This window comes from Cherax quadricarinatus, chromosome 2 (genome assembly GCF_038502225.1).
Source record: "Cherax quadricarinatus isolate ZL_2023a chromosome 2, ASM3850222v1, whole genome shotgun sequence".
NCBI lineage: Eukaryota > Metazoa > Arthropoda > Malacostraca > Decapoda > Parastacidae > Cherax > Cherax quadricarinatus.
In genome coordinates this window covers 16,286,552-16,306,551 of record NC_091293.1, presented here as the reverse complement: position 1 = coordinate 16,306,551, position 20,000 = coordinate 16,286,552, and the positions used below count along the sequence as shown (strand labels likewise).

At 42.1% G+C, this 20,000-nt stretch overlaps 1 protein-coding gene and 1 long non-coding RNA gene across 2 annotated transcripts in view; both read right to left on the bottom strand.

The window, feature by feature from the left end:
* Nucleotides 1–203: 203 nt before the first annotated feature.
* LOC138853370 (ionotropic receptor 21a-like) overlaps nt 204–20,000 on the bottom strand; it is a 106,542-nt gene continuing 86,745 nt past the window's right edge. Inside the window, 3 exon segments of the mRNA XM_070089617.1 lie at nt 204–888; nt 1,325–1,478; nt 3,366–3,534. Coding sequence (XP_069945718.1) covers nt 716–888; nt 1,325–1,478; nt 3,366–3,534 — 496 coding nt within the window. The 3' untranslated portion in view covers nt 204–715.
* Nucleotides 7,777–9,222, bottom strand: LOC138853053 (uncharacterized). Its single transcript, XR_011392300.1, has 2 exons — nt 7,934–9,222; nt 7,777–7,818 (listed from the first exon to the last, which is right to left on the bottom strand). It is a non-coding gene; the product is annotated as an uncharacterized lncRNA (long non-coding RNA).

Here is a 20,000-nt window from a genome sequence, read left to right as displayed (position 1 = left end):
AGGCAACAACATCAACGTTGCTGGTACAGAAAGGCAACAACATCAACGTTGCTGGTACAGAAAGGCAACAACATCAACGTTGCTGGTACAGAAAGGCAACAACATCAACGTTGCTGGCACAGAAAGGCAACAACATCAACGTTGCTGGTACAGAAAGGCAACAACATCAACGTTGCTGGTACAGAAAGGCAACAACATCAACGTTGCTGGTACAGAAAGGCAACAACATCAACGTTGCTGGTACAGAAAGGCAACAACATCAACGTTGCTGGTACAGAAAGGCAACAACATCAACGTTGCTGATACAGAAAGGCAACAACATCAACGTTGCTGGTACAGAAAGGCAACAACATCAGTGCTGATGATCACTGTGCTGGTGTAGCAGTCGTCCTGGGTGAGTAATTACCTTGTGTTAATTATTTTTGAATAATCATATAATTTTTCAATTATTTATATGCAGCTAGCTAGATTTTGTAAATATCTACTATCTGTAATTACTTGTTTGTATATGCATTTTGTGTATTTGTGTAATTAAGTATTTGTGTAATCATTTTGTTGGCACGTACTCGCTATTGTGAACCAAAGATTGTGCCTAAAAATCGCGATCATAAACGCCTCTTGTAAACGCAGGAATGTGAGAAAAGCCTTCCTCGGCAGGCCTAAGTAACAGCCGTCTACACACACTTCAGCGTGTTACACTTCCAAGTCCGGGAAGTCACCACACCGAAGAAACAACCCAGCGGGAATCCCTGTGCAGGAAGACCTCCAGCAGAAAGGCCAGGAGAGAACCCAGCCATCCCAAGACGAGGACGAAGAAGATGCCCTGGAGGTGGTTGAGAGTTAAGGGGGTAACCCCGCCGTCGTCAGTCATTGCTTCAGCGTTTCCTCCTCCTGACGTCCCAGCCATAGCTACGGCTTCCAGGCCACCAGCCAGCCTCTGTGTTGACGCAGGTATTATCTTAGTTTGTGTCCTCGAAAATGTTGTTGCACAACCTTATATTTTTATACACCACTGGTACACCACTGGTACACCACTGGTACACCACTGGTACACCACTGGTACACCACTGGTACACCACTGGTACACCACTGGTGTTTTTATTAATTTTATGATTGTAAATAATAATAATAATAATAATAATAATAATAATAATAATAATAATAATAATAATATTATTATTATTATTATTATTATTATTATTATTATTAATTATTATTAATTATTATTATTGTTATATACTCATTATTAGTACCTCAGGGATACCTCAGGGCATCTCTCACTAGGAAGACCTCACATAACGTGAATTTAAACTGTGGGGTACACATACCGAGGCCTTAGCTGAGAGAGTGAGAGCGCTGAGGAAGAAGTGGTTGACCAGTCCTCCGCTAACTATCCAGCCGATGACTTCATCAAATTTCCTCTTGAGGGGTGAGTGGCGCTGCAGTCCCATGGCCACGTTGAACGGGTTGAAGCACTCCTGCAGCGTAATCCAGGAAGGTTCAGTGGGCGTAAAGTGCACGTAGGACATACCAGTAATTAAGCGTGGTCAAAACGCGGGGTTCGATTGTACCTGCAGTCGAACCCCCGTTTTGATATTTTTTTTCTAAGCACTTTATATGAGAAAATTTATCAAATAATTACTTAAACTAGGCATCTTTGCGTAATATATATATATATATATATATATATATATATATATATATATATATATATATATATATATATATATATATATATATATATATATATATATTGGCAGTTTGGAGGGATATGTTGTGTATCTTTATATGTGTATGCTTCTAAACTGTTGTATTCTGAGCACCTCTGCAAAAACAGTGATAATGTGCGAGTGTGGTGAAAGTGTTGAATGATGATGAAAGTATTTTCTTTTTGGGGATTTTCTTTCTTTTTTGGGTCACCCTGCCTCGGTGGGAGACGTCCGACTTGTTGAAAAAAAAAATTTATATATACATATATACATATATATATATATATATATATATATATATATATATATATATATATATATATATATATAAATATATATATTCATTTATTTTGAATTTATTTTGACACGTCGGCCGTTTCCCACCGAGGAAGGGTGTCCCAAAAAGAAACACAAAAAGAAAGGAAAAACTTTCATCATTCAACACTTTCATCATCACTCATACATAATCATTGTCTTTGCAGAAGCACTTACTCAGATACGACAGTTTAGATATCCCTCCAAACTGCCAATATCCCAAACCCCTCCTTTAAAATGCAGGCATTGTACCTCCCACTTTCAAGACTCAAGTCCGGTTAGCCAGTTCCTTTGACTCCCTTCACAAAGTGTTACCATGCTCTCTCCAACAGCTCGTCAGGTCTCAAAAACCATTCGTTTCCATTCACTTCTATCTAACACGCTCATGCACGCTTGCTAGAAGTCCAAGCCCCTCGGCTACAAAACCTCCCTTAATCCCTCCCTACAACCTTTTCGAGGACGACCCATACCCCGCCTTCCTTCCCCTACAGATTTATATACTCTCCAAGTCTTTCTACTTTGTTCCATTTTCTCTAAATGACCAAACTACCTCAACAACCCCTCTTCAGCCCTCTGACTAATACTTTTAGTAACTCCATCCACACCTCTTAATTTCCACACTACGAATTTTCTGCATAATATTTACACAACACATTGCCCTTAGACACGACATCTCCACTGCCTTCAGCCTTCTCGCTGCAGCATTTACAACCCAAGCTTCACATCCATATAAGAGTGTTGGTATCACTATACTCTCGTATATTCCCTTCTTTGCCTCCGTGGATAACGTTATTTTGTCTTCACAGATTCTCCAACGCACCACTCACCTTTTTCCCTCATCCTTCATAAACTCATCCGCTGACAAATCAACTCCCAAATATCTGAAAACATTTGCTTCTTCCATATCCTTCCTTCCAATGTGATACCCAAATTTTCTGTATCTAAATCGTTTGATATCCTCATCACTTTACTCTTATCTATGTTCGCTTTCAACTTTCTACCTTTACTTGACATGTGACTGGAAGTGAGACTAAAATATCTGTCAGATATCTTGCAAGTACTTAAAGAATGAGTTCTGTAACCTTTCATCATATCTCATTGTTATTAACATTGTAGCAATTTAACCCAGTCAAATAAAATGGATATTTATATATACACCACAAACTCTCTAAAATTTGACCACATGGGACCATTCAACTTAATTTTATGAGAAATAGATAATGGGTATAATACTATACCATTAAATGGCTACATTAAAAATCTTAAATTTATGGTTGACTGTTGCTGTTGGTACACCTACAGTGACGACTCTCACTTATCCAGGATGGCTTTTTATCGTACCTTCATGATCCTCATCCTGGGCTGTCCACGATAGGTAAACTTGGTTGCAATAATGTACTCTTGGTAGGGGCGACTCATGAGCATGACAGACTTGCCTTGCAGTATGTGAGGGAAGATGAGTTCATCTGAGAGGTAAGATTTGAACTTGGGCCTAAGGGTCTGTAAATAAAAAAATTCACGGTCGAAATTGCACTGGAAAAATAATTTACACTGTAGACTACGGTGGTTCCCAACCTTTTCTTACTCCCGCGCCCCTATAAAATTTTTGCTCTAACCTCGCACCCCCTACAATTTAAACTTTGTTCAAGGATAAAGGATGTAGAATCATACTAAATTTTATCAAAAGAAGATATTTATTTCACTTTCTAATGTATTATGTGTTGTGATAGAAACACAGGCCTTATCTCTAGGCTTTATTGAACATAGAATCTTCATAGTACTTCTGCAACAACAAAATATAATGACTAGTACATCTAATAATGGCTTCTACAGGGATGGTGATGTCTTGCATATGTCAAGAGAAAAGTTATAACTACAGGCCACATATTTAAACTCACCATGTAATCTGCATCACTAATATAGGGATAGTAGAAGAGAAGAGAATCACACACCAAGTGTTGGCGCCCATGACACACACCAAACTGTTGTTGTTGTTAAGGGCCCCGAGAGGTGGTGCAGTATTATCCTGCTGCTGCTCCCCACAGGAGCAGTATCACTACAATCTCCCCCTTCTAAAATATCAGAGACAGTAATCTCCCAAACTGTTAGGTGGGCGACGTACACGTCCCGACCTTCGTAGCCCTTGAGCCTCTTCACCAGGTTCAATATTTTCCAGCGGGGTTTGACTAACTGCTGGAGCAGAATCCTCTATTTCCGTAGGGGTAGTCTCAAGGGGCTTTCCAGGAGAAAACGAAGCATCTTTCACATCTATTGGTGTATCTTGAGATTCCACACTAATGGGGATTTCAACTGGGGCTAAATGTCTTGTAGATACTGTAGTCTCTTCACCATTTTGGTAGCGAATGTGGGCATAATGTGGATTAGCTTGCAGGAGCTCTACCTCTTCCACTAAAGGATCCGTCTTGTTCATCCTACGGTGACTCTTCAGGAGAACGGGTCCAGGATGACATAACCAAGTGGGCACGGAGGCTCCCGTAGAAGAACGACGTGAATAGTTGAGGAGTCTTTCATGAGGGGTTGCATTAGTAGCTGTGCACAGCAATGATCTAATAGAGTGAAGAGCATCAGGTAGGACAGTTTGCCAGTGTTGAACAGGTAGATTGCGCGACTTCAATGTCATTGTAACTGCCTTCCATATAGTACCATTGAACCGCTCCACTTGACCATTGCCTTGAGGGTTGTAGCTTGTTGTTCTGCTGCAGGCAATACCTTTGCTAGACAAAAACTCCTGAAGTTCGTTACTCATGAACGAGGATCCCCTGTCTGAATGGATATAAGCTGGCATACCAAAAATAGAGAACAACTGTGAAAGACAACTAATAACAGTTGAAGCAGTCATATTTGCACAGGGGAATACAAAGGGAAACCTTGAATATTCATCTACTATGTTAAGGAAATACCTATTCTGATTTGTGCTTGGTAGAGGTCCTTTGAAATCTATATTCAGTCTCTCGAAAGGCTGGGTGGATTTTATGAGATGAGTCTTCTCTGGCTGATGAAAGTTTGGCTTGCACTCTGCACATACTCTGCATGCTCTGATCACTTGTCGCACATCTTCCACTGAGTAGGGCATGTTCTTTGATTTGACAAAATGGTACAGGCGTGTAACTCCTGGGTGACACAAAGCCTTGTGGAGAGCTGAGAGTGATTGTAAATCATGACATGCTGCTCCACAGTGGGACCTAGAGAATGCATCAGGTGAGATGTTCTCTTGACCCGGTCGGTACAGAATATCAAAGTCATAACTCGATAGTTCCATCCTCCAGCGTAATATTTTGTCATTCTTTATCCTACTTTTGTGCTTCTTGTCGAACATGTACATCACGGACCGTTGGTCAGTCCTTATGGTGAAATGTCTACCAGTTAAATAATGCCTCCAGTGGCGAACTGCTTCTATGATGGCCTGGGCTTCCTTTTCTACAGCAGCGTAACATTTCTCTGATCCTTGAAAAGTTCTCGAAAAGAAGGCTACTGGTCGTCCTGCCTGAGACAAGACTGCAGCAATGGCAATGTCAGATGCATCCGTTTCCACTTCGAATGGTAGGGATTCATCAATGGCTTGAACTACTGAGTTTTCAATGTCTTGTTTGAGAGTATGGAAAGCGGCTTCTGCTTCCTTTGTCACAGGAAATGTGGTAGCACTCAATGGGCGGACTTTACTTGAATAGTTGTAGATCCATTGTGAGTAATAAGCAAAGAGACCAAGAGTTCTTCGGAGTGACTTTTTGTCTTGAGGCATTGGAAGTTCCCGTAGAGGTCGTAGTCGTTCAGGGTCTGGGAATATTGAACCTCCTTCCACTACATAACCAAGGATGCTAAGCCTTTTAGTTGAAAAAGTGCACTTTTCCTCATTGTAACTGATATTTTTCTTCTTGGCGGCTTCCAAAAACTTATCAAGGTTTGCATCATGTTCCTCCTGGGTCTTGCCACAAATGGTAACATTATCTAAATACGCATAAGTTCCCATGAGTTGCTCTTCCTGAATGAGTGAATCCATAATTCGTTGGAAGCAGGCTACCCCATTGGTGACTCCAAAAGGGACTCTGGTAAACTGATACAGGCCATCACTAGCCTGAAATGCTGTGTATGGTTTATCTTCATTCCTTATAGGAACTTGATGATAGGCACTCTGTAGATCAATTGTGCTAAACACATAGTACTGAGCAATTTTGTTCACTGTATCATCAATTCGAGGTAGAGGGTACCCATCAAGAAGTGTAAATTTGTTGATTGTCTCAGAGTAATCGATAGCCAGTCTCCGTTTCCTATAATCATCTTTAACAACAACAACCTGTGCACGCCAAGGGGAATTACTCGGTTCTATAATACCCTCCTTCAGCAGCCTCTGAGTTTCTTTCTCAATGAACATCCGATCCTCATAAGAATAGCGGCGTGACTTAGCTGATATAGGATGGCAATCCGCGGTAAGATTTGCAAACAGCTTTGGTGGGTCTACCCTTAAAGTGCTAAGTCCACAGACAACAAGAGGAGGCAGCTCACCTCCATATGTTAAGGTGACACTACCATGCAGCTTCTGAAAGTCCTGACCAAGGATAACATCAGAGCACAGTTGTGGCAGAATAGCTAAATGTACATCTTGATAATCCTTTCCATTAACTCTGAGATTTACCTTACAAAACCCTAAGGTCTGAATAGAGAGAGATGTTGATGCCATGGAAACGGTACCTGATGAGTGATGTACAGTCAAGGAGTGGCGTTTAACTAAGTCAAGATTGATGAAACTCTCTGAGCTGCCACTATCAATAAGACCATCTACTTCTGTTCCTTTGATGAATACTTTCACAACTGCCTTTGACAGTGAATTTGGAGTAGCCGCAGAAGTCACTGTTGCTAGTGTCGCATGATCACTGGAATGTGTGGAGGCACTAGCTCTTGTTGATGCATTAGCACGACATACTTTAGCAAAGTGACCTTTCTTGTGGCATTTACGGCACATTGCTTCACGAGCAGGACACTTTGGACGTGGATGTCTTGAAAAACCACAAAAGAAACACACCGTACCTGCTGCTGCTGTCACTGAGGCAGGTTCCACGGTAACTTCATTGTAAGAGTCTTGGTCAGGAATTGCAGCACTTACCACTCGAGAAGGCTGAGTGGTACTGTATACTTCAGAATTCTTCTGGGCTGAATCTAGAGCTCTTGCCTGGTCAAAGGCAGCGGCTAAGTCGAGAGTTTTATTCTCCAATAAACGCTGCCTTATTATTGGTGATTGCAGGCCACTGATAAAAGCATCCCTGATGGACTCTTCACAATACTGAGCAGCTGTCACTGCTTGGAAGTGACAGTCCTTACCTAAAATTTTCAGTGCTTGAAAGTATTCCTCTAAGGATTCATCAATCTGCTGGCGGCGAGTTGCAAGGCGATAGCGTGCAAAGATTTCATTTGTAGGTTTAATATACTGAGACTTGAGGGTTTTGATAGCATCTTCGTAGGTATTACACTCAGAAATAGCCTCATATATCTTAGGTGACACAAAATTGATGAGCAGACTTAGTTTATCTAGATCTGTTTTAGGAAGGGCTCCCAAGAAGTTTTCGAAAGTCTTAAACCAGTGTTTCCATTCCTGAGCAGCCGTTGATAAGCTGGGGTCACAGTCTAGTCTCTCAGGTTTCAGTAAACGCTCCATGTTGTGATGTAGTCTAGCGCAGGATCACCACCAGGTAGCCCAGGATTCTATGTTCAATAAATTGTTGTGATAGAAACACAGGCCTTATCTCTAGGCTTTATTGAACATAGAATCTTCATAGTACTTCTGCAACAACAAAATATAATGACTAGTACATCTAATAATGGCTTCTACAGGGATGGTGATGTCTTGCATATGTCAAGAGAAAAGTTATAACTACAGGCCACATATTTAAACTCACCATGTAATCTGCATCACTAATATAGGGATAGTAGAAGAGAAGAGAATCACACACCAAGTGTTGGCGCCCTTGACACACACCAAACTGTTGTTGTTGTTAAGGGCCCCGAGAGGTGGTGCAGTATTATCCTGCTGCTGCTCCCCACAGGAGCAGTATCACTACATTATGTGAACAAAAATCAGACTTACAGAAAATAAACATATCACAGAATGATATTTGAATACACCTTACAAAAATAACTCTTGCTTGGAATATATACAAAAAAGCCAAATCAAGAACTAGCTTTGAAACCTTGAGAAAGGAATTTTATTTTTTTAATATGTAAAAAATCAAACATATGGACAAGAAAGGATGTCTCCGATTAACATTTGAATATACCATACAAAAAATAGTTACTTTCTTTAAATATGTACAAGATAATAAAATCAAGAGGTAGACTTCCAAAAAGTTTGCGCTTCCATTTTAATTCAATGACTCTTTTGTTCCTGTTTCTTGCTTGTGAGTTTTTCAAAACGGGGAACTATTGGTGATAGCAACACGCATGTCTGCCTGTGCATTCAAACGATTTCTAGATTTTGTCTTAATTGACAAAAGAGCACTAAATCCTGATTCACATACGTAAGTTGTCACAAATGGAATGAGCAGAGTTAGTGCAGCTTCACAGTCTTGGAAACAGAACCAGAGCCGAGCACCAATACTCTTCCAAAGTTTTGCTCTCAAATTGCATTTCAAGAGCACGATTTGAACGCAGATCTATAAGATCTTCTTTCAGCTCTCCATCATCAAGTGACGGACGCTTCTCGCACCCCCTGGAATGATGTCTGGCACCCCCAGGGGGCGCGAGCACCCCTGGTTGGGAACCCCTGCATGTAGAGTGTTGTGTGTCACTCACACGTCCCTTCAGGGAAGATACCCTTAATGGTGCAGCAAACAGTACACGTGTTTGACCAGAACCTAACTGCATCCCATTCCTCAGGCTCTACGACCATGTACTACCACACATGTACTACCACCCATATGCTACAACCCATGTACTACAACCATGTACTACGACCCATGTACAACCACCCATGTACTACGACAAATGTACTACAACCATGTACTACGACCCATGTACAACCACCCATGTACTACGACCCATGTACTACAACCATGTACTACGACCCATGTACAACCACCCATGTACTACGACCAATGTACTACAACCCATGTACTGTGACCCATGTACTACGACCCATGTACTACGACCTATGCACTACGACCCATGCTCAACGACCCATGCACTACGACCAATGCACTACGAACCATGTACTACGACCAATGTACTACAACCCATGTACTGTGACCCATGTACTACGACCCATGTACTACGACCCATGCTCAACGACCCATGCACTACGACCAATGCACTACGACCCATGTACTACGACCAATGTACTACAACCCATGTACTGTGACCCATGTACTACGACCCATGTACTACGACCTATGCACTACGACCCATGCTCAACGACCCATGCACTACGACCAATGCACTACGACCCATGTACTACGACCCATGTACTACCACCCATGTACTACCACCCATGTACTACCACCCATGCACTACGACCCATGCACTACAACCTATACACTACCACAAATGCACTACGACCCATGTACTACGACCCATGTACTACGACCCATGCACTACGACTCATGCACTACGACCCATGCACTACGACTCATGCACTACGACCCATGCACTACGACCCATGTACTACGACCCATTAACTACGACCCATGCTCTACGACCCATGTACTAACACCCATGGACTACGACCCATGTACTTCGACCCATGCACTACGATCCATGCTCTACGACCCATGCACTATGACCCATGCACTACGACCCATGCACTACGATCCATGCTCTACGACCCATGCCCACCATGAGGTAGGCCAAAACAGCATGGGTTCGAGTCCTTGGCTAGTGCAGTGTTGTTATTGATCAATACCACTCGTTCGTGGTCACAATAATATAAAATACTGCTCGTTGAACTAGTACACCAAACAGGGAATAGAATGAAATTAGCCTAGAGTCATCCACACCATCGTGTGTCCTTGGGTAGCGAGTACAACATCCAGTTCCGTTGGATGCCCTGCTCTTAATTAAGGATCGTATGGTTCAGTGGATAAGGGCGTCATGTGTTTTCGCCCACCATGAGGCAGGCCAAAGCAGCATGGGTTCCAGTCCTTGGCTAGTGCAGTGTTGTTTTATATATATATATATATATATATATATATATATATATATATATATATATATATATATATATATATATATATATATATTTATTTATTTTATTATTATTATTATCACACTGGCCGATTCCCACCAAGGCAGGGTGGCCTGAAAAAAAAAACTTTCACCATCATTCACTCCATCACTGTCTTGCCAGAAGGGTGCTTTACACTACAGTTTTTAAATTGCAACATTAACACCCCTCCTTCAGAGTGCAGGCACTGTACTTCCCATCTCCAGGACTCAAGTCCGGCCTGCTGGTTTCCCTGAATCCCTTCATAAATGTTACTTTGCTCACACTCCAACAGCATGTCAAGTAGTAAAAACCATTTGTCTCCATTCACTCCTATCAAACACGCTCACGCATGCCTGCTGGAAGTCCAAGCCCCTCGCACACAAAACCTCCTTTACCCCCTCCCACCAACCTTTCCTAGGCCGACCCCTACCCCGCCTTCCTTCCACTACAGACTGATACACTCTTGAAGTCACTCTGTTTCGCTCCATTCTCTCTACATGTCCGAACCACCTCAACAACCCTTCCTCAGCCCTCTGGACAACAGTTTTGGTAATCCCGCACCTCCTAACTTCCTTATATATATATATATATATATATATATATATATATATATATATATATATATATATATATATATATATATATATATATATATATATATATATATATATATATATATATATATATATATATATATATATATATATATATATATATATACATACATACCTCAGGGAAAACTCAAGGCTCTCCCCAGAGTTGTTTGAATATTTTCTTCCCCTACCACCTCCTATATTTTATATTATATAAGTACTTTATTAATTGACAGAATACATTGAGAGAAAACACAAACATGAACATGAATACATTGGTACAATGTATCAAACATTATGAATCTCCTCCAGCTCCTACAAAGCCGGATGTGAGCCCAGTTATGCAGCAAGCATTTTTCCTCTGGATGGCCAGGCTGTGGTGCAGGAACATGAAAGTGATTGCCCTTGGGTCCCTGGTGGTGCCGATGAGTCTGAAACCCAATTCTTTAAGGAAACGTGTGACATTTTTACCCCATGATCCCAAGGTCTCTGATCCCACTGGGATAAATTGATATTGATGGCTTATGTCCCTGTACTTGCTGATCTTGTACTCCTCCCTGTGGTCAGCAGCTCCTCTCTGTCGCCCGACACTGTGGTATGTGTAGGTGTCAGCCAGCGTTGACACACAGGTGTAGTCCCATGCTAATAGCTTGCCATTCGTCCAAGGATAGATGGTAATCCTATCAGGGTGGTTTGCTGGTTGTGGGTATCGTTGACTGCTAGTGATCGGGGCTTTCTCTCGCCTGGGCATCCAGCTGTAGCAAGGGTTCTCTTTATGATGTCGTTGACTTCATCGTGTCTTGCATGGCAGCCCTTGGTTTTAAGAACATAAGAACATAAGAAAGTAGGAACACTGCAGCAGGCCTGTTGGCCCATATAAATCAGGTCCTTTATAATCCATCCCACTAACAAAACATTTGCCCAATCCAGTTTTCAATGCCACCCAAGAAATAAGCTCTGATAATTCTATCCACTCTCATATGCAAGTTCCACTCAAATCCAACCCCTCTCACTCATGTATTTTTCCAACCTAAATTTGAAACTACCCAAGGTTTTATCCTCAATAACCCAATTAGGTAGACTGTTCCACTTTCGAAACCAATACTTTCCTATATCCTTTCTAAATCTAAACTTGTCTAATTTTAATCCATTATTGCAGGTTCCCTCTTGCAGAGATGTTCTCAAGACCTTATTTATATCCCCTTTATTAATACCCGTCTAATTTCTAATGCTGTGTATTAATTTAGTCATTCTACGCTGAATGTTTTCTAACGTCAAAGACCTGGGAGTGATCATGTCGGAGGATCTCACCTTCAAGGACCATAACATTGTATCAATCGCATCTGCTAGAAAAATGACAGGATGGATAATGAGAACCTTCAAAACTAGGGAGGCCAAGCCCATGATGACACTCTTCAGGTCACTTGTTCTATCTAGGCTGGAATATTGCTGCACACTAGCAGCACCTTTCAAGGCAGGTGAAATTGCTGACCTAGAAAATGTACAGAGAACCTTCATGGCGCGCATAACGGAGATAAAACACCTCAATTACTGGGAGCGCTTGAGGTTCCTAAAACTGTATTCCCTGGAACGAAGGCGGGAGAGATACATGATTATATACACCTGGGAAATCCTAGAGGGACTAATACCGAACTTGCACACGAAAATCACTCACTACGAAAGCAAAAGACTTGGCAGACGATGCAACATCCCCCCAATGAAAAGCAGGGGTGTCACTAGCACGTTAAGAGACCATACAATAAGTGTCAGGGGCCCGAGACTGTTCAACTGCCTCCCAGCATACATAAGGGGGATTACCAACAGACCCCTGGCAGTCTTCAAGCTGGCACTGGACAAGCACCTAAAGTCGGTTCCTGACCAGCCGGGCTGTGGCTCGTACGTTGGTTTGCGTGCAGCCAGCAGCAACAGCCAGGTTGATCAGGCTCTGATCCACCAGGAGGCCTGGTCACAGACCGGGTCGCGGGGGCGTTGACCCCCGGAACTCTCTCCAGGTAAACTCCAGGTAACGAATTTATGTCCATTCTGTAATATGGAGACAAGAACTGAGCTGCGTAATCTAGGTGAGGCCTTACTAATGATGTATAAAGCTGTAATATAACCGTTGAGCTTCTGTTGCTTGCACTTCTTGATATAAATCCCAGTAATCTGTTTGCCTTATTACATACGCTTAGGCATTGCTGTCTTGGTTTAAGGTTGCTGCTTACCATAACCCCCAAGTCCTTTTCGCAATCTGTATGGCTAAGTTCTACATTATTCAACTTATGAGTGCTAAGGTTATGGACACTCCCGAGCTTCGGAACCTTGCATTTATCTACATTGAACTGCATCTACCACTTTTCTGACCAGTTATTGAGTTTGTCTAAATCCTCCTGAAATTCCCCGATATCTACGTTTGAATCAATTATCCTACCTAACTTTATGTCATCGGCGAATTTGCTCATTACACTAGTAATTCCCTCAAAAAGATCATTGATATACATGTATATTATAAACAACAGCGGGCCTAAGACTGAACCCTGTGGAACGCTACTTGTTACGGATCCCCACTCGGATTTCACCCCATTTATGGACCCTCTCTGCTTCCTGTCTGTGAGCCATGACTCTATCCATGACAGTACTTTTCCCCCAATATCATGAGCTGCCACTTTCTTTAACAGTCTTTGGTGCAGTACTCTATCAAAACCCTTACTAAAATCTAAATAAACAATATCAAATTCTTTGTCGTGATCAACAGCCTCAGAAGCTTTACTGAAGAAAGTTAATAAATTAGTTAGACAAGAACGGCCTCTCGTGAATATTATTAATCAGATTATTCTTATCCAGATGGCTTCTCATAATCTCAGCTATAATTGACTAGTAATTTGCCTACAATTGAGGTCAGGCTTATTGGGCGGTAATTTGACGGTAACGACTTGTCCCCTGCTTTAAAAATAGGAATTACATTAGCCATCTTCCACATATCAGACACTACACCTGTTTTGAAGAGATAAATTAAAAATATTAGTTAATGGTTCACAAAGTTCCATTTTGCATTCCTTAAGAACCCTTGAAAAAACCTCATCAGGACCCGGTGACTTATTTTGTTTCAGTCGGTCTATTTGTTTGATAACCATTTCACTAGTGACTGTGATGTTACATAATTTATCTTCTTCAAGCCCACTATAAAAATTAATTACTGGGATATTGTTAGTGTCTTCCTGTGTAAAAACTGAGAGAAAAGTAATTATTTAAAAATAGAGCACTTTTCATTCTCTTTGTCAGTAAGATGCCCATAGTTATTTTTAAGGGGACCTATCTTATCTCTAACTTTTGTTCTATATTATTATTTATTTATTATCACACTGGCCGATTCCCACCAAGGCAGGGTGGCCCGAAAAAGAAAAACTTTCACCATCATTCACTCCATCACTGTCTTGCCAGAAGGGTGCTTTACACTACAGTTTTTAAACTGCAACATTAACACCCCTCCTTCAGAGTGCAGGCATTGTACTTCCCATCTCCAGGACTCAAGTCCGGCTTGCCGGTTTCCCTGAATCCCTTCATAAATGTTACTTTGCTCACACTCCAACAGCACGTCAAGTATTAAAAACCATTTGTCTCCATTCACTCCTATCAAACACGCTCATGCATGCCTGCTGGAAGCCCAAGCCCCTCGCACACAAAACCTCCTTTACCCCCTCCCTCCAACCTTTCCTAGGCCGACCCCTACCCCGCCTTCCTTCCACTACAGACTGATACACTCTTGAAGTCATTCTGTTTCGCTCCATTCTCTCTACATGTCCGAACCACCTCAACAACCCTTCCTCAGCCCTCTGGACAACAGTTTTGGTAATCCCGCACCTCCTCCTAACTTCCAAACTACGAATTCTCTGCATTATATTCACACCACACATTGCCCTCAGACATGACATCTCCACTGCCTCCAGCCTTCTCCTCGCTGCAACATTCATCACCCACGCTTCACACCCATATAAGAGCGTTGGTAAAACTATACTCTCATACATTCCCCTCTTTGCCTCCGTGGACAAAGTTCTTTGTCTCCACAGACTCCTAAGTGCACCACTCACTCTTTTTCCCTCATCAATTCTATGATTCACCTCATCTTTCATAGACCCATCCGCTGACACGTCCACTCCCAAATATCTGAATACGTTCACCTCCTCCATACTCTCTCCCTCCAATCTGATATTCAATCTTTCATCACCTAATCTTTTTGTTATCCTCATAACCTTACTCTTTCCTGTATTCACCTTTAATTTTCTTCTTCTGCACACCCTACCAAATTCATCCACCAATCTCTGCAACTTCTCTTCAGAATCTCCCAAGAGCACAGTGTCATCAGCAAAGAGCAGCTGTGACAACTCCCACTTTGTGTGTGATTCTTTATCTTTTAACTCCACGCCTCTATCCACCCTGTCATACGCCTTTTCCAAATCCATAAATGCCACAAAGACCTCTTTAGCCTTATCTAAATACTGTTCACTTATATGTTTCACTGTAAACACCTGGTCCATACACCCCCTACCTTTCCTAAAGCCTCCTTGTTCATCTGCTATCCTATTCTCCGTCTTACTCTTAATTCTTTCAATTATAACCCTACCATACACTTTACCAGGTACACTCAACAGACTTATCCCCCTATAATTTTTGCATTCTCTTTTATCCCCTTTGCCTTTATACAAAGGAACTATGCATGCTCTCTACCAATCCCTAGGTACCTTACCCTCTTCCATACATTTATTAAATAATTGCACCAACCACTCCAAAACTATATCCCCACCTTTTGTGTTAGCCCTCGAATCCCTAGCGACTCTAATTTCGTACTTCCATTTAGGTTTTCTTATCCCATTTCTAACGTCCCTCTTAATGCCAATATACTGATTCATAAGATGACCCTCACCTCTTTTGATACGTCTAAAAATTCCTTTCTTCTGCCCTAAAAGATATTTGAGAATATTATTCATCCATTTTGGGTCATTTTTATTCGATCTAATTTCCTTATATGGGATAAATGTTCTTTGGGCAGCATGTATTGTGTTAAGAAAGCTGTCATACTGATAGCTTTCTTCGTTACCCCAGAAAACAGATGATAAGTGTTCTCTAAGCCCATTGTAATCTGCTAAGCGAAAATCTGGGACCATTATTGAATTATCCCTACTGTCATATTTTCATTCAGTGCTGAATGTAATTGATTTGTGATCACTTGTGCCGAGTTCCTCTGAAATTTCTAAATTATTAACAAGAGTTTCCTTGTCTGCCCAAACCAAATCAATCAGGTTATTTCCCCTTGTAGGCTCTGTCACAAACTGCTTCAAAAAACAATCCTGAACTACTTCTACGAAGTCGTTAGATTCTAAATTCCCAGTCAAGAAATTCCAATCAATATGAATAAAGTTAGTCTCCTAGAATAACCACATTAATAACAAAAAAAAAGGCACAATGCCGTGACTGGAACGATACACAAATAACCCGCACATAGAAGAGAGGAGATTACGACGACGTTTCGGTCCGACTTGGGCCATTTACAAAGCCACACAAACGAGAAGTGGAGCAGGACGGGTATATATAAGCAGGAAGAGGAAGTGGTGATAGTAGTAGTAGTAGTAGTGGTAGTAGAAGTAATAGTAGTAGTAGTACTAGTAGTACTAGTAGTAGTAGTAGTAGTAGTAGTAGTAGTAGTAGTAGTAGTAGTAGTAGTAGCAGTAGTAGCAGTAGTAGCAGTAGTAGTAGAAGCAGTAGTAGTAGCAGTAGTGGTAGTAGTAGTGGGGAATAAAAAGGAGGAGGAGCCAGTCAAATACAAAGAAAAGGGAGCACTGCAAGGGAGCTAGGTGCCCACAGAGGGAGAGCAAGAACACAGAGGTGGGAGGGAAAAGGGGAAGTAATGAAATAAATAATGTAGGAACAGAAACACAAGACAGAAGACAGAAAGACAACCCAGAAGAGAAAAGAAAAAAGGAGAGAGGAAAGGGGAAGAAAAAAGGAGGAATCAGGTTAAGTCACGGGTGTTCTGAAGTTTGGAGCATTTTACAATGTAGTGGGAGACGAGGGCATCTACAGAGACGAAACCAGGACTAAGATTCATACAACGAAAGTTGTGTATTAGGGAGGATTCAACCAGACGGCGACTATTAAAGTTGGAAGTAGGGAAGACAGTTTTATATAGAGGACCAGTTAGTAGGATGGCTGTGATCTCTGATGTGACAGAAAAGAGCATTATAAGTGTCGCCAAGCCTAACACTAATTTTGTGTTCCCTAAGTCTGTCAGAAAGAGATCGACCAGTTTCTCCAAAGTATTAAAGAGGACGGGAGGAGCAAGAAATAGAGTAGACACCAGGAACATCTGTAGAGGGAGGAGAGGTATGAACGAGATTAGTGCGAAGAGTGTTAGTCTGGCGGAAAGTAAGCTTGATGTCTAAGGGACGGAGAGAATTGTTGAGATTAGAAAGACCGGAAATGTAGGGAAGGCAGAGGACAGAAGAGTTCCCAGGAGTAGAGAGTTTGGGAGAGAAGAAATTACGTTTAGCAAGTGAGAAGGCAGAGTCTATGAAATGGAAAGGGTAGCCAAGATGGGAAAACGAATTATGAAGAGTGGAAATTTCTGCTGGAAGGAACTGAGGATCACAGATACGGAGGGCACGGAGAAAGAGGGAGATAAGAACACTTTGCTTGACAGAGGAAGCATGATAGGAAAAGTAGTGAATGTACATGCCACTGTGCATAGGTTTGCGGTAAACAGAAAAGGAAAAACCTGTATCTGAGCGATGGACATGGACATCAAGGAAAGAAAGCAAGGAATTAGATTCCCATTCAGCTTTAAACTTAATGGAAGGGGCAAGATTATTAAGAGCTTCAAGAAAGGTTGGAAGAGACTGGAGTCATGAGGCCACAGAGCAAAGATGTCATCAACATAGAAGAGCCAGAGTGAAGGGCGCACATCGATGGTAGGAAGAAGAACAGTCTCGAAGTATTCCATGTAAAGATTAGCAAGGACAGGAGAGAGAGGAGAGCCCATAGCGACACCGAAGGTTTGAGAATAATATTTCCATTGGAAGGAAAAGGAATTAGAGTCCACACAGAGGCGGATAAGATCAAGAAAGACATCAGTAGGTATAGGGAGATGAAGAAACCCTTCATGGGCCTTCTCTCTAAGAAAATCAAGGACATCATCAAGAGGGACATTGGTGAAGAGGGACTCAGCGTCAAGACTAAGCATCTTACAGGTCGTGAGAGAGCGAACCCGTTCAATGAAGTCTTGAGAGTGACGGAGGTGGGCAAGAGAAAAAGTACCAAGAAAGGGAGTGAGGGTTTTGGCCAACCAAGAAGTAAGAGAATAAGAGACAGAACCTCTAGAGCATATGACAGGACGTAGAGGAATATCAGGTTTATGAGTTTTGGGAAGGCCTCAAAAAATCTGTGATCCTCAGTTCCTTCCAGCAGAAATTTCCACTCTTCATAATTCGTTTTCCCGTCTTGGTTACCCTTCCCATTTCATAGACTCTGCCCTCTCACATGATAAACATAATTTCTTCTCTCCCAAACTCTCTACTCCTGGGAACTCTTCTGTCCTCTGCCTTCTCTACATTTCCGGTCTTTCTAATCTCAACAATTCTCTCCGTCCCTTAGACATCAAGCTTACTTTCCGCCAGACTAACACTCTTCGCACTAATCTCGTTCATACCTCTCCTCCCTCTACAGATGTTCCTGGTGTCTACTATATTTCTTGCTCCTGTCCTCTTCAATACTTTGGAGAAACTGGTCAATCTCTTTCTGACAGACTTAGGGAACACAAAAATAGTGTTAGGCTTGGCGACACTAATAATGCTCTTTTCTGTCACGTCAGAGATCACAGCCATCCTATTGGCTGGTCTTCTGCTAAAACTGTCTTCCCTACTTCCAACTTTAACAGTCGCCGTCTGGTTGAATCCTCCCTAATACACAACTTTCGTTGTATGAATCTTGGTCCTGGCTTCGTCTCTGTAGATGCCTTCCTGTCCCACTACATTGTAAAATGCTCCAAACTTCAGAACACCCGTGACTTAACCTGATTCCTCCTTTTTTCTTCTTCTCCCTCTTCCCCTTTTTACTTTTCTCTTCTGGGTTGTCTTACTTCTGTCTTGTGTTTCTGTTCCTTCATTATTTATTTCATTACTTCCCCTCCCCCCCACCTCTGTGCACTTACTCTCCCTCTGTGGGCACCTAGCTCCCTTGCAGTGCTCCCTTTTCTTTGTATTTGACTGGCTTCTCCTCCTCTTTATTCCCCACTACTACTACCACTATCACTACTACTACTACTACTACTACTACTACTACTACTACTACTACTACTACTACTTCTACTACTACTACTATTACTAGTACTACTACTACTACTACTACCACCACCACTACCTCTTCCTGCCTATATATACCCGTCCTGCTCCACATCTCGTTTGTGTGACTTTGTAAATGGTCCAAGTCGGACCGAAACGTCGTCGTAAGCTCCTCTCTTCTATGTGCGGGTTATTTGTGTATAATTACCACGTTATCGTGCCTTGTAGCCTTAACAATTTCCTCCTATAGCAGTCTCCCTTGGTCCCTATCTAAGTTTGGGGGACGGTATATCACTCCTAGAATCAATTTTTCATGCCCCTCTGAGAATTCTATCCTAACAGACTCTGTATGTGTTACTTCAGACTTAATACCCGTTTTTATGCAACAGTTCAAGCGATCTCGGACATACATTGCCACCCCACTCCCCTTCCCGATATTTCTTTTGGAACAGTTATCATGTAGACCATATTGATCGGCTTGCACATCGCCGCAAATACACGTATATTCCATGTGAATTGGGGCAGCAAGGCGCAGAGCCACTGCAATACAGAGGGTCTTGGGGTCAAGGCGTGTTCCCAAGCTGTTGGCAAGCAACTTTTCAGCGATGGGGGCCATCCCAACTTGACTGTTTGTAGGCCAGTGCTGCACTAGGTTTTGGTGCAGGAGCAGCAAGGGTTTCCTATTCAGTGATGGCACTGGCATAGCTAGGGTCCTGTATTCCTGCTGAGTCACTGAGGATGTCCGGAAGAATTTGTTTTATTAAATCATTTGATGCCATGGAAGAGGATAGGGAAGGTGGTAGGGCAATCTGGGAGGATTTGCGTACTCCCAGCCCTCCCAGCC